Here is a 16,850-nt window from a genome sequence, read left to right as displayed (position 1 = left end):
AATGCAAACCAGTAGACGTGGAAATCGCACGACATACATCATGTTTTAATGAACTTCCTATAACATATAATAATAAAACACACTTTATGGCGCCAAAAACACATACTTTACAAACATACGGTACCGAAATGGACTGCAACGAACTTTTACCACCAGCGTTCCTTCTCGACGGGGAATGGTTCGGGTTTGCTCCAACACCAAGGGAAATAAAAGTACCACAAACACTAAGACCATCCACGACCTGGACTTGGACATACAGAAGTCCAGAAGCTTTGATGATTGCAGGGATTTATACACAAGACATAATGACTGCACTTCAGAAACATCTTATTTTTCCACAAGAAATTGATTCAGTCCAAAGAAACATCGCAAGACAATCAATGGGCTATAACTTTGTAGATCAAGGACTAAGACTAAAAAGTCTATTAGACGAAGATACTATTGGTAATATGGTTGAAAATAAATTACAAAAAATGTGGGGATGGTTCACTTCTTTTGGAACTTTTATATCAGGACTCTTAGGATTATTTGTAATTTGGAGGGCATTTACCACAGCAATAAACACGGGTTTAAATATATCCATACTATATCAAACTTTTGGATGGAGTATAAAATTATTAGCGGGCATATTCTCAAGTTTAACACAATATGTTATGCACAAGGCCCACAATAAACAACTTTACAAAGAAGTAAGCAATCCGACAAGCAAGTTACCTAATACAACATTAACTGAAATCCAAAACAAAACCTCAACAAAGCATTATCCAAATAACAGGACAATATCACTTTAAAAAAAAAAAAAAAAGAAGAACTTATATCAGCCATAGACATAGTACAATTGACAATGCTAATATCAACTATCTCATAATCAAACAACATTCAACATCAACTTTTATTCAAAAAAATTGTTATAATTATAATTACACAATTACAATGCATTTTAATGTATTGTATGGTTAGCTACAATATTTCATTATAATATTATATGATACCACATTTCATTATACAAAAATGTACCTTTCATTTGTATTTCTAACTATATTCCATTTTACTGCATGCTATTAACTATATTCTAAACTATTATACAAAAACGTATAATTATAATTATATCTTATAATTATTTCATATTATATTCTACTATACTCATTATAATTTATCTTAATATTTATATACTCAAAATTATACAATGATAACTTTTTATTTAACCCTTTAATACAACTATTTAATCTATAGATTATTAAATCTAACAATGTACATTTTTATTTGTATTACCAATTTTCTATTAATCACAATTTTATATTTTTTACTGTAAAACTATTTATCTCACATACTTTTATATTATATACATTTATTTTTTTTTTCTCCCCCTTTCGTTCATATGTATAACTACATGTACCGTTATGAGGGCATAACATAAAAAAAACCGGGGTGCATGTAATGATATCCATATATCATACACAATGAACATTTCTTATAGTCAATTAATATGACATGTTATTGTAATTATTACTTACTAATATATAATTCACTTATGTATAAAGTCTAAATGTCATGATATAGTCATTATACATATCAAAGTACTAATGACAATTCAAATAATCTAATATCACAATAAACATACTTTGTTCTACAATAACAATTATTATAATAAAAATAAAAATACGATAGTGACGAAAACAAAAAGCAGCATAAAACGCCCTCCCACGGGCTCATCTACCTCCAGTCTTTCTAGCGTCTTACACACGTACACTTTCAGTGCGTAAATGTGTAAAGGACGTTCATGAAGGCTGCAGTTATTATTTTTTACATATCGTCACTATCGTAGTTGTGTTTTAATACTAAAAAGTGTGTTCTCTTTCTTTCTTTACAATCACACTCAGATTCTTTCTCCTTTTTACCCCTGGAACTTTGTCAACCTTCATCATCGGTGTAACGCGAAGCAAATGCGCATCCATCTTCACGGAAGGTAAAAGATTATATTACTTACAAGCCCAATCTCTCTCTCTATATTGGTAATTTAACAAAATCCAATCATATATATATTGGTGAGTTTTGTAAGGTATTATATTATATTTATATATGTAATTAGCCAGGTTTCACAGAAGAACAGTTGTGTTCTCCATAGGTAATTTTATAGTTTATTGTAAAAGAACTCACGACCCCAATAATAATACTTCCTCTAATAGGAAAAGGTGATAAAATAAATATAGGTATACCAACATAAGGTGTAGGCATTCTGGGAGGTCTAATTAATAATTACAGTTACCTCATTCCCTTTACCTTAGTTTGCACCTTTTATTTTATTACATACTATAGCGAAGTTATACGACCCAATTGGAGCATTGGGGCCGATCATATTTTGGGCGAAGTGTTATATGCAATCGCTGTGGCAACTTAAGCTACAGTGGGATGATCCACTCCCGCAACTGTTGTGCGATACATGGAAAAAACACTCATCAGAGCTTCCATGTGTCAATAAAATACAATTGCCTCGTTTTATTGCGTGTCCAGATGATAGTAATGTCCAATTAATCGGATTTTCCGATGCATCAGAAAGAGGTTACGTGGCTGTCATTTATCTGCGAGTATGTTATCCAACCGGGGATATTACGATTCATTTCGTAACTTCAAAATCAAAGGTAGCACCGTTGAAGTCTGCCAAGACAGATAAATCACTAACCATTTCACGTTTAGAGCTATGCGGTGCGTTGTTGCTCGCACAAGTTTTACATCGCTTGATGATCACGTTTAAAAACATCTTACCTATTGAAAAAGTATACGCGTGGACCGACTGACAAGTGGTTTTATCGTGGTTAACATCGTCCCAACAACAATTTAAAATTTTTGTAACGAACAGACTTGCAAAAACTGCAGAGTTGTTGCCCACGTGGCGTTATGTGGCATCAGAATCGAATCCATCCGATTGTGTATCACGGGGATTACTTCCCTCACAAATTATCAACCATCATCTTTTTTGGCAAGGACCTTCCTTTTTAAAAATACCCGAGTCGGAGTGGTTAGTTGAACGTGTCAAAAACATATTTGCCTGAGTACTGTGCTATAAATAAAACGTGTTTAACTCCAATAGCTAACGCTGATGTCGAATGGTTGACTCGGTTTTCGTCATTGAGGCGTATGCAGCGGGTGGTTGCGCTCACGGTTCATCAATCGCATTCGCAAAGTACGAAATAGGCCTGCACAATTGTATCACGGTCCAATCTCATATATTGAATTGGAGACTGCGATGTTATTCATTGTTCGCATAACACAACATTCCTGCTTCACTAACTTGTTTAATACACTCAGTGTGTCAACCGCGAAAATCTCACCTCGATCTATCGCCCAGCTGGCACCGTTTATCGACAAAAATCACATTATACGTGTAGGTGGTCGACTTCGAATGTGCCTTTTGAAACGCAAAATCCTATACTGCTACCCAAATCCAGTATATTGACGACATTGCTGATTCGTAATTTTCAGTTTACGCATCTCCATGCAGGACCGCAACTAGTGCCTTCATTATTATCACGTCACTACTGGATATTATCAAGTCGGTCAGCCATTCGCCATGTTATATTTCAATGTGTAATTTGTGCGCGTCATAAGGCGATGATTATGTATCCTATCATGTCTGATCTCCCGTCAAGTAGAGTTACAGCCTCCCGACCATTTTTGCATGTCGGTATTGATTTTTCAGGCCCGTTCACCATCGCAGAAGGACGTCGCAAAAATGCACGGTCACTAAAATGTTATTTATCTGTATTTGTATGCATGGCGGTTAAGACAGTGCATATTGAAGTAGTATCCGATTTAACGACTGATGCCTTCTTGGCTGCTTTACATCGATTCGTTGCTCGCCGAGGTAAGCCTTCTGACATTTATTCCGATTGCGGAACAAACTTTAAAAGGGCTGACCAGCAATTACGTAATGCACAAACCAGATACACTAACGATATACCGTGTAAGTGGAATTTTAATCCTCCCGCAGCTCCGCATTTTGGAGGAATTTGGGAAGCCACAGTAAAGTCAGCGAAGTATCATTTAAAGCGTGTTATTGGCCCAACGGTTAACATTTGAAGAAATGACCATACTAGCAGCCAGAGTAGAAGCAATTTTAAACTCGCGACCGTTAGTCGCACCGTCCTCTGATCCAAATGATTATCGAGCTTTGTCACCAGGTGATTTTTTAATTGGCCATCCATTAGTGGATATTCCGGAAGTTAATGTTCTAGATGTGGCACAAAATCGATTGACGCGTTGGGAGTTACTCAAGCAGCTTTACCAGCCAAACGTTGGTCAAGCGAATATCTCACGTCATTACATAGTCGCTCTAAATGGTTAGACAACAAACCAAACATTAAGATCGGGGATCGAGTACTAGTCCATCAGCCTAATCAACCACCCATTCATTTGAAGCTCGGTCGTATTGAAGAAATCCATCCCGGTTCGGATGGAGTAGTAAGAGTTGCTACTGTACGTACGGCCACCGGTACATTGGTCAGACCAATAATTAAGTTAGCTCTACTTCCTATCGATTCCCAATAATCCCATTTTCCACAAATATACTTATAGTTAAGAAAAAATAAGTTGTTTGTTAATTTTTTATTGTTTAATTTTTCAATCATGATTTTTTATCGTATGTATGTTCAATGAAAAGTCCACAATATCTTCTTAATAATTCCGTCGAGAAAAATATATCCAAATGATATAAGCACATAATAAATGTCTGAGTCGGCATTTCTATATTGTGTGTGATTCGCTCCAACACCGCATTTAAGATTTCAGCGTCATTAAATGTGATTCCACTTCCTTCATTGTACAGTCCAGATTCTTGTAACTTCAATTTTACCGTAGATTCGATCGATTCATTTCAATCCTTATTGAAATAAGACAAAAATGCAGTGCTCCAATGCTGTGTCATTTTATTTTTGATACCAATGAAATCCTCCTGACTACTGGTGTCCAACAATTCTTTAACGTGACTCTTATAAACCTCGATATTACCCTTTTCAACATTTTTTTTTTTTAACCAAAACTCAACGTCTCGCAAAATGTGGTTCCAACAAAAGAAATATTTGTTTGCAGTTCAGTTTTAATGGCATAAATTATGGCATTCTGTCTATCGGTAACAATAGGCACTCTTTGAATTTCCGGATATATTTTTTTGCCGACATTAAAAAATGAAGAATGTACTTCCTTTTTTTTCATAGTGGATCGTGTACATAATAGGTAACACTGGATTTCCACCACACACATTTTAAAAAATTGGGTCGACGAAAGATAAGACAGATAAATAAAAATCACCACGGCTAAAAGTAGTATAAGTATAAGTATAAGTAGTTAAATAACACCCATAATAACCAATTGCATCTTTGAATTGTGCAATGCACCTATTTGAAGACATAATTACATGAAAATCTGGAAAAAGTTGTATGTCATCGATGAACCCATCTACTTCAGATGCTAACGTGCACACCCCAATTATATCATCTTTGGACAACAACCGTTTTTGCAGTTCGTTACGTTTTGTATTCTGCACTTGTTTTTGGTCCCAAGGGTGTAATACTTTTTCAAGACAAGGATTAAGATCAGAACAAACAAGTTTTTTGTATGAATCGTTGGACGGATACGATATGATTTCACGCTGTGCTTTTAATCGAGACTTGGCCGTTGGAACATGGGCAATATGTAAATGAGATGTTCGGTTTCCGTGTGGTAACGACCTAACATTCTCTAAAGAACTGTAAGTGTAGGAACGGGTTTGAGGTAATGGATAGACGACACGTCAATTAAATGTTTATATTAATTATATTATATTAATCATAATGTGCTGCGTTGTGACGGCAACGTCCGGTTGATTGGTCGGTGGTTGTGTGGCTGGCATCTGGGCCGACTGCTGCAACGGTGGCTCCGTAGGCTGGGTGGCTGGAGGCTGAACGGCTGGCGGTTGCACCGCTGGCCTCTGGAACCGGCCTCACCCATCCCGGACGTCATGGCGCTGGTATGCTGGCGGTGATCGGCGGGGCAGCACAAGCCCCGATGGCCCTGCCCGCGGCCTGACAAATTCGCGCTGCGGGGTGTTGGCCTACGTGGACCGTCGTCCTTCCACGAACCCTCGCTCGAGTAGGGCCCATGCGGTCGAGGCAGTGGCCGCGCGTTCGGCTGACCAACCCACGACCGTGTCCTTTGGGCCATCGCCCGACAGCCTCCTGGCTTTCCGCAACAACTGCGCGGCCATCACCCGGAGCTTTTCCACATGGGTACTCATCATGCCACGGGATGGCCGGTTGTTGCGGGTTGCTTGCTCTTTCTGCCATCTAAAACAAGGTATGATTAGTTAGTGTTCTCTGACGGTCCTACAGCTCGCTTCTTCGCTGAGACATGTAACTTAGTAGGGTGTTTACCCTCCGTCAAGAACACGCCGGTTTCTAGTGGTTTACCCAACTTAACCGGAAATAACCATTTCGGGGCGAACCCGGTGTGAAAACGCTTCTCCGCACTTGACTGCGGATGCGCTTTGTAGTATACCCAATCCCCTACTGACAGATTGCTTCTTCCCAGGGATACTGTTTGTATGGGTACTGAGGGTTTTGAGGCCGAAAACCACCGGGTAACCCTTCCCTACCACAGCAGCATCATCCGGTTCTACCGGAGAATCTTTGATTTCTACCGGAGGGTTCCGCACTGCTCCGGACAACTCCGGATCAATTTTGCCCGCGTCCGAAGATCCTTCGGCCAGTTCAAACTGCCAATCTCCGGGGGCCTTGGTCTCCCGGCCAAACATCATTTTGGCCGGCGACTGTCCAGTGTTTCGGTTCTCTCTGTTTCTTACGGAGAAAACACGTGAGGCAGGTAGACATCCCATAGATGATGAGGCTTATCAACAAGTAGTGTTCGCAATCCTTTCTTCAACTCTTGATTTCGCCTTTCTACAGGGTTGGCACGTGGGTGGTATATTGGAGTCGTCCATCCTTCCACTCCCCACTTCTTTAGTGCTTCTCCCATTGCCTTGGACACAAACTGCGAGCCATTATCTGACAATAATGCCCTCGGGTACCCGAACCGTGGAAACAACTCCCGTTCGAATGTATCCACAATCGATTTGGTGGTCGCCTTTCCTCGGGGGTACACCTCTACCCAGCGACTGTAACAATCAGTTACTACCAAAATCGTTGTCTTACCCCGCTGCGTTCGTGGGTATGGACCCATAATATCGACACTCAGCACCTCCCAAGGTTGCCGTGGGGGTGGGACTCGGGTGCATATCCGATCTTCCGGTTTGCAATTCAGTGGTTTTACGACGTCGCACGCCCGCATGTAATTACGCACTGCCGCACGCATACTGGCCCAAAAAAAACGACTCTTTATGCTTCGGTACGTTTCCTTCCACCCTGGTTGATTCGCTGCATTGTGGTCGTGAAACCTTTGTAGCAGAATCTGGGCCTTGTCCGCCGGGATAACCACCCCCTCTTCACCAAGCGCGATGCACAATCCGGGCCGAATCACTGGGGGATCGTGAATATTGTTCTCCAACGATTCTTCGTCCACGGTATTCGGTCCCACAGGACAACACGATAGTGCATCGGCTGCTTCGTTTTCCACTCCGGGCACGTGTTCCGCGAAAATCTTGTAAAATGTTAAGTGTTCCGTCATTCGAAAAAGGTTAAGAACCACTGGTCTAACAGTATACTTTAGGAGTTTCAAGAACTCGAGAATAATATTATACAAGCACAACAAAAAACAAAATCTTTTTTTTTAATGTGTAATTATTGAGTTGGTCCTTGTTTCTGATTTTTAAGTCATTATAATATAACAAATTACTAAGTAATTTATATATAATAATAATAACAAGAACAATTTTGTAGTTATCATGAGACATAAATATATTTAAAACCTTTATTTTTTTGAGTTGGGTCCCCCACTCCCTCGTTTAAAAAAATCTCTGGAAGGGGACATATAATATAAATATACTTACCGCTTATTTAAAAATTCGAGAAAGGAATGTTGGTTCAACACTTTAAAACAGAAAATTGTTTTTTGTATCACCAACGAATACGTTGTCTAAAATGCACGTCACTACACTTAGAGTGATTGTTTAAAAAGGACACAATCATGAAAATTATAAGAATGTTAATTCATTTGTAATTTAACCTAAAAATAAAGTATAAACGGGATAAATGTAATAGCTATACAAAATAAACACAGCCAATGTACGTAATGACGTAACGTGTTTTAAAATCTAGGGTTTATTAAAATATTAGCAGGTTTTACCCAGCTTGTCTGATAATTTTCGTGTATAATATTCAAAACAAAATATGTAATAACTAATAACATGCTAGGCAAAAGTCTACAAATATAAAATAAAATCAATTATTTCCAAAATAACAAAATGTATATTTAAATGTGTCATGATCATTGTTATATAATAGGAAAAACAAACATAGTAACAAGTAACGACTATAAATATATGCTCTTCACAAGATAAAGCATACGGCAAGTGACATTTCCACCGAGCAGTAGCTGATTAGTGTGTGCAGTTTGAAGCAATTCAAATGATGAAAAGTACTAGTGCACTTACGCATTCTGACGCGTATTCCCTAAATATTATATTACATTCCTTTTAATTAGTTAATAATTGTATTATTAAGAATAATAGATCCATTTTGTGTGTTGTATATATAAACATAGATTATATTAAACTAATTAAATATATACACAATTTTAAGATAAATTTATAAGCCGCAGCCATATGTACAAGTAAAAAAATGTATTGTCAAATAATTTAGTCAAAATCGAAATTGAACTTGTTCCAACTGTAATTATAAAGAAGTGCGAACATTGTTTATCATCCAGAAACTAGTCAGAGAATTTTTCAACATTTTTCTTCTTCTTTTATAACATTAAAGAATTACATGTCTGGTGTAACACGTTACTTCATGACCCCTACTACCTTAATATTCGGAAATGTAAAAATATATAAAAATGTTTTATTTCAATATTAAAAATAAAAAAGCTATTTCCATTACGTTGCATAATGGGGTTTAAAATTGACGATGTTAAATAATTAGAGGTTAAAAAATCAATTTATTTACTTCACGATTAACAGGTATAAAAACAATACAGGTAAATATTTAAACAAACTGAAAAAATTATTATGCAAGTTTTGGTAGTGATAATTGTAACATAGGCATTATTTATAAAAAAAGCATATTAAAAAATGAAGTACCTAATCAGTATTTTAAAATTATGGAATTGTTTGAATTTTAGGTATATAAAGTATTTTAAGATAGTAAATTGAAATATTTGTTAAATTAATTTGACTATTTGACAAAATTATATTGTAACAAAAAGTAAATGTAAGTGTTTTTTTTTCAGTTTTTTTTAAGTTCTAAAAACTAGTTGTCCACAAAATCATGCAAATTATGAGCAAAATCATGGTATGAAGAAACGTGAAAAAAGTGATATTTTTTTGGATTTTTGTAACATGTCAAAATCATTCATTTTTTTTTATTTGGTAAAAACTATCTGTCCGCGAAAAATGAAAACTAGTCTGCAAAATCATGCAAATTATCTGCAAAATGATGGTATAATAAAAAGTGAAAAAATTTAATTTTTTAATTTTTTGCAATATTTCACCGGCATGTCATCCGTTTTTTTTAGTTTACTAAAAAACTAGTTGTCTGCAAAAATTGAAAATTAGTCCGCAAAATTATATGAAGAATCGGAAATGTACATGTTGTCGAAATGGAGCTTACCATCTGTCCTTTGTTTGTCGTTTTCTTTTTCTATCCTTGCCAAAGTCTTTTCTTTGAGGTGCTTTTCATTGGTCTGATATAATTTTTGTTTTTCTTCATAGTTCGCATTTTTATAACATTCACAGACGTCGCACTGATCCTTTTTTGGAACAAAAAATGAAATATTGAATTCAGTATTGAATATTCTGTTAAATGTTGACACCGTAGCAAAAGGCAAACCGTCGTTTTCAAGTATAGATTTATAATCCCGATATAAATCCGCTAGGCATTTATCACTACTTATAAATTCTCTTGTTATTTGAGCTTTCAGGTAGTGTGATTCAATCCGTGGAATAGAATTTATAAAATTTAAAACTCTTTGCTTAATTTGTGGATCAATAGTTGGTTGATTGCCATGTTTGCCTTATAGTTCACCTTCTATTACACCTAACTCAGTTTATTTAGAAAAGGCAGTTTTAATAACTCTATCATTCAAGTCAAGAGTGGATTTGAAAAATGTCTTGCAAACTCTGGTTTTTGACTAACTAATTTCAAAATAAAACGCGGTATTTAGAGCCCTCAAATTTTGTGTGCTGGAATATCAGCTAGTTCCCAGTATGCATTAAAAAGTTGGAGCCATGTAGGTTGATTGAAATTGTTTTTACAACTCAGCTGAACACTGTTTCCACAGGGTGAATGAATTTTTTTTTCTGGAACTTGTTTTTTTGATTTAGACAAAGAGTGGTAGGCTTTTCCTGAATTTCTTAATACTTTTTCAACTTTTGTTTTCCACATCGATGGTTTTCTGACCCTCTTCATCCCCCTTTTCTCTTCTGTGATAGGCTCTTGTTCACGAAATCGAGGCATAGCAGGGTTTTGAGAAAGATCTACATTTCCATCTTCAGTATCAGTACTAGAACTGCTAGAACTGCTGCTGTCACTGATTGATGAAACACTAGAGCTACTACTAGTTGAAGATGAAGCGGACAAAGGAATAATAGAAGGAAAAGATGTTTTTATTTTATTAGCTGGCAACTCAAAATTAGGATCCTTATCAGAATCATCATAGTCACTTTCGTTACGATGAATTGGTGAAATAAAGTTATCAGTATGTTCATTTCCTTTTACAGGTACTTTAGGGGAGCTAGAGCTCGATGTAGTTGGCTGCAACTTATTACATTGCGACGAAACATTGAGGGTGATTTTCCTCTCATATTTTTCTCTTGCCAGACTGACTAATAAGTTCACACGTTTGCTCATATTTCTATAACATAGATAATACTATTATATTCCTCTATAATATACTCTGAATAACCATCAATAGTGTAGTAACTCAAAAATAACCAACTACGAACTCAACTACCACCATTTTTACCTTAGTGTTTTCAAAGATCTATGTAAACTCTACAAAATCATTATCTCATTTGATTTCAAGGGCATTATTTTCAAAAAAATAGGAATTAATGAGAAAAACAAATATTTTCAGCAAAACTGATGTAACTAATAATATTACTATTTTTTCTGTAAAACTGAAAGAAGTCAAAATAAATATAAATATTTTCACTTTCCCGAATTACTAAAACTGTCGCAACTCAAAATCCAGCAATGAAAAATTATAGATTAAACTATCAACAACGTATTAATTCAAAATAATAATAATAATAATAATTGTTCATTCATGAATAAAACGGGCAAATTGCCCTATAGTACAAGTAAATAAATACATTTTTACAAAAAGTTGATACGGACATCGTACAATAACATAAAATAAATCTTAAAAACTAAAAAAAATTTTTCAACAAGACTATTATAATTTGAAATATAACACTTTTGTTTAATTAACGTAGGTGATCTCTGCTTGATTTCCGGAGAGTAACTAAGATAACAACCGTTTTGTTGGTGGTACCTCGTTATCATTCATTCGACAAAATGTACATAAACTGCCATCTGGTGGAGAATAATAAAGATAAAGATAAATCTGTTTTGTTGATTTATATCATTTCGTTTGTAGAATCCGAATATACGTTTAACTAAAAAAACATATTTTTTGAGTTGTAACTGTTTTGATATGGATGTGCGATTTCGTAAATAAAAAAGGGTTGCGTTGCTCTCCCTCCATTCGGAAACTCAATCCGTTCATTGACGACCATGGACTTATCAGAGTGGGCAGACGTCTTACTAACGCGGACCTGCCGTACGCTCACAAACATCCACTGCTGTTACCGTGTTATCATAGCTTAACTGTGTTACTCATTGACCATCATCACTATAGCCTAAAAAATCCAGGATCTATAGCCCTTCAAGCTCATTTGCAGCGTGAATCCTGGATACCATTGGCACGAAAACTTATTCGATCTCGCATACGACTCTGCGTCGCATGTTTCCGTACCCGGCCACGGTCAGTTCAGCCCAAAATGGCCAGTCTGCCAAGTTATCGAGTTCAACAAGTTTAACCGTTTGCCATCACTGGTGTGGACTACGCTGGTCCTATCACGCTGAAGGAATCTCGTGGTCGTAAATCAGTACCTAAACTAGCGTAATTTTGTTTGTTCATATGCATCACTACAAAAGCAATTCACTTAAAACTGAGTTCTTACTTGTCCACCGAATGTTTTTTGATGGCGTTTACTCGGTTTTCAGCCATACGTGGACCCATTAAGGAAATGCACAGTGACTGCAGGACCAACTTTATTGGAGCGTCACGATTGATGGACAAAGGGCCGGCGGAAGGCACAGGCAACACAGGCCTATGCCTGGGGCGGCAATATGGAAGAGGCGGCATTATGGAAGAGGCAGAATTTCCTTGATAGTAGGAAGGACCGTATTTAGAATAACATAAATATGTTGCTACTTAGGCTAACGCAAAAACCAAAAACCGTTTTTAAAATACCAATGATTTAATTAATATAAATTAAATAAATTTATTTTTGGTTGGAACGGTTTATTTAAAAGTACAAATGTATAATACACCGAAATAAAATGTAGATAACGTATAACATTAATTGATTTTTCCCCGAAATGACGACGTCGCGGTGATCGAACGTCGATAACAATAACATACTACTAATAATAATTATTCTGTGACAATAATATCCGATATTATTATTATTTGTTATATTGTTTATTTTTGGCGTGGCGACACGCCGACACGCCGGGTTATTTGCTGATAATACGATAATCGCTTCTATTTGTTCTATGATAAATTGATAATACTAATTACTAGCGTCTAGCACATCTCAATGCGTCTCAATAATATTATTTGCTTTTCACTCGTCGCTTTGTCGTGACCTGCACTATTTTTACTAAAAACGGTGGCTGCAAACTTACAGGTATCGTACCCATATTTAGCATATTATATCATTTGTATGTATATTTGTGTATAATTGTTATAATAGGTATAATATGTTGTTAGCGTGAATATTAATTAAGTTATTCGATCATTACTCGGTGTTTGTATTATTGCATACAATATTATTATACCTTAATGACTTAATCTACATCAAAAATTAAAATAGGTCTATATTAGTCTGAAAAAATGGTACATTTGATATTCCGTTAATTAGTATAGTATTAATAATTTATTCAATTCATTAATAAAATAAAATAATAATTAATCAACAATTTAAACATAATAGCATTTGTTAAATTACTTTTCTTAACTGATATACAGTTTTTTCTTAGAATATCGAAAAAAGAAAGTTGAAATCTGAAATCTGAAATGTCGTACAGCGCTAAACGCACTTGGTTGTCAGGAGCAGAATACCAGAAAAAACGTATAGCACGTGAATTAGAAATATCTAAACAAAAAGATCGCATTTTAAATTTTTTTCAACCAGTACCAACTAGTAACTCCCAAAATAAAAATAATAATATTTCTTCAGACAACACAGACATTGAAAGTGACAATACTGGTGTGTGTGATAATGTGCAGGCTCTTGTGGAAAAAGAAACGCATGTTTCAGAATCTAACTTAGAAAATGATGGTAATTTAACTTTAAAAGCTAAAACTTCCCCAGAAGATTATTGTGAAAGTATTGAATGCCATGAAGATTTGTTGATTGAGGGTAATGAAGCGAATAACATAACACTTTCCATTGTAAAAGATGAAACGTTACACAATAATTCCAATTGGGAAATGGTTGAAGAAAATGATCAAGATTTTAGTCTAGTAGAAGATACACCTGTAGATTCGTTTGACCTTGAATTATTAAAAGATCTAAAGATGTGGCCAGTTATTTGTGATAAAATACGGATGTTTTTAGTTCAAAAGGGCCCTTATCAAACACATTCGAAATCGTACCCAAAAGATGATACAGGTTGAAGATTTACAATCAATCATTTTTTTAGAAAATTAAGTAATGGAATGGAGGTAAAACGATCATGGTTAGTATATTCCGGTATGGGCGATTCTGTATTTTGTTATTACTGTAAATTATGTAATGAGACAAAATTGTCTTTATTCAAAGAGGGATATCATGATTGGAAGAACATTGCTGAAACGTTAAAACAGCATGAACGGTCTCCACATCATGAAACATCTTTTCTTAAGTGGAAAGAACTAGAAATAAGAATAAATAATTCAAAAACCATAGGCAATATAAATGGAAAAATAATAAAAACGGAAATTCAACATTGGAGACAAGTTATAGAAAGAATAATATCATTAATAAGAGTACTTGGAAATCAAAACTTAGCTCTACGGGGAACTCACGATAAACTCAATTTAGAAAATAATGGAAATTTTTTAAAATTCATCGAGTTTTTAGGTAAATTTGACCCAGTTATGAAGGAACATATAAGAAGAATAACCTCCGATGAAATACACACTCATTATCTTGGAAAAGAGATACAAAATGAGATAATTAATTTATTAGCGAAAAAAATTAGACTTCATATATTAAATTGTCTGAAAAAAGCAAAATACTATTCAATTGTTCTCGATTGTACGCCAGATATTAGCAATAAAGAACAAATGACTATGATTTTCAGATTTGTCACGATTTCAGAAGATACTGGTGAAGTCACTATAAATGAACACTTCGTAGATTTTATTCAACTATATGATACATCTGGATTTAATATGACAAAAGTCCTATTGGATAAATTAAGAGAATTTGAAGTTAAACTTGAGGATATGAGAGGTCAAGGCTATGACAACGGAGCGAATATGCGTAGAAAACATAGTGGTGTTCAAGCAAGAATTCTTGAACTAAATTCTAGAGCTTTTTATGTACCATGCAATGCGCATACTTTAAATTTGGTTTTAAATGATTCTGCTAACTGCTAATAGGTTTTTAGTTATTAATCACCCCGATCGCGTACGTGCGTGACTTATATTTTTGTTATCATATATTATCATACATTCAATCCGTTATCACATGCGCGGCATACATTTTTCATATATTTAAAAAAAATATAATATTCTGCGTTAGAACCTGGAGATACCCTCCTTCTCAACTCCACTCTAACCCATTGAATAATATAGTATATATATATATTTAAATACTATCCCATAATCAAATAAATATTCTAACAACGTATTGTTCCTTCTTATATTTTTAGAAAAATAATATATACAAACATCCTTGACAAATAATAGGTATATTATCCGTATTCGAAAAAATATTCACACACTATTTTGCAAAAACCATTCATATTGAAAGACACTTTCGACATTAAGAGACAATAGGAGAATATCCTCTTTCAATTAAAGCTTAATGTACCCTACCGGTCGCCAGGATGTCGCGGACTCATAATGTATATCCCTATTCAATTCTTTGATAAACAATTAAGAACATACGTCGCCAGGATGCGATTGTGCCCAGCCGGTCGACAGGATGTCGCACACTAACGATATTAAAATGCCTATTAGTGAATAACACACATTAATAACTTTTGTATATAAAATATCATATTCGCTCTTGGCACCATGATTTAGCCGACTCTTAATAGCCACTATATATATATATATAGCTTGCACCTGCATACTTAGAATTCTATGATAGACTTTTCAATCAATCACATTCCGGCAAAATCCATTAATATTGAAAAATGTTCCCACCTATTATAGAGACTCCTGACCTAAGGAATCGGTAGCCGTTTAGTCCGTCTGTTGCCTTAAACTGGTGTACTCGTATTTTTCTCTCGCTCCGTCTTTATAAATTTTAGTGTGTTTTTATCGTTCACCCCGTCTTTAATCGTCGTGCACTTATTTTTTTACTCAAGTTTTCTTAATTTTTTCTCTGTACCAAGTTATATTTATTTTTTCGTAATGTTCAACTGTGAAAAATGTGTGACTGCGTTTACACGCAAAGACAGTTTGCTCAGACATATGAAAACTCATGATGGACACCAAATATTGTGTAGTATTTGCAGTAAAAAATTTTCTCGAAGAGATATATTAAGCAGACATATGAAAAACATTCACGGTATGTTTATTTAAATAAATATTTTTTTTCCTTCAAAATTTCAATTTGATATTTATTTTACAAGCTGTTGGTCGCGTTCGAAATACAACAGACCAACCATCAGGCTTACAGCCTAAATATGTGAATGAGGATTTTAACGACGAGTACGACGAAATGTGCGTGGAATTTTTGAATAATGCTGAAAATACTGGACTATGCAATACACCAGGTAAGATTTATTTATTTATTTCTAATTTAATTTTTAATTTACTGATTATTAATTATATAGTCAATGTTCACGTCCAGACACCTGTGGAGATAGCTCCTGGAATATATGCCCCTGACATACCAGCTACGGACCGTCTAACCAAAATGTTATGCTGTCGAATAAAAAAATGAATAAATTAATACCTGAAGATGACGATGATCTCTGTATTGATGCGCTGGATGAATTTGAAAATACACATACTGGTCAAGGTTAGTTTTTATCCGAATACATTATTTTAACTAGAGAATAATCAGGACTTGGAAGATATAGGTTAGTTTAATTTTTAAAAGACCCACCGATTTTATTTATAATCCGTATATTAAATTAGATTTTTTGAAGATCCGACGCTATATTTTATTTTTAAAGATTCGTACACCATAACGGTTAATGGAAAACGTGTTTCCACCGCGAATACCACCTCAGCTGCTAGGGCGAAAAGGG

The 16,850-nt window shown here is 35.1% G+C and overlaps 3 protein-coding genes across 3 annotated transcripts; 2 read left to right on the top strand and 1 right to left on the bottom strand.

Annotated features, from left to right (window-relative positions):
- The first annotated feature begins 3,627 nt into the window (after window positions 1-3,627).
- On the top strand, window positions 3,628-4,077 carry LOC111036768. The gene has a single exon (XM_022318932.1). It carries the CDS (start codon window positions 3,628-3,630, stop codon window positions 4,075-4,077), a length of 450 nt encoding a protein of 149 aa, XP_022174624.1.
- A 2,751-nt stretch (window positions 4,078-6,828) lies between these two features.
- LOC111036759 (uncharacterized protein K02A2.6-like) lies at window positions 6,829-7,653 on the bottom strand. Its single transcript, XM_022318921.1, has one exon. The coding sequence runs from the start codon at window positions 7,651-7,653 to the stop codon at window positions 6,829-6,831; it is 825 nt and encodes a 274-aa protein (XP_022174613.1).
- Window positions 7,654-14,097: 6,444 nt separating this feature from the next.
- On the top strand, window positions 14,098-15,021 carry LOC111036752 (zinc finger MYM-type protein 1-like). The gene has a single exon (XM_022318906.1). The coding sequence runs from the start codon at window positions 14,098-14,100 to the stop codon at window positions 15,019-15,021; it is 924 nt and encodes a 307-aa protein (XP_022174598.1).
- The last annotated feature ends 1,829 nt before the right edge of the window (window positions 15,022-16,850 follow it).

This window comes from Myzus persicae, unplaced genomic scaffold, assembly GCF_001856785.1.
Source record: "Myzus persicae strain clone G006 unplaced genomic scaffold, MPER_G0061.0, whole genome shotgun sequence".
Classification (NCBI taxonomy): Eukaryota; Metazoa; Arthropoda; class Insecta; order Hemiptera; family Aphididae; genus Myzus; species Myzus persicae.
This window is presented reverse-complemented; position numbering and strand designations above follow the sequence as displayed.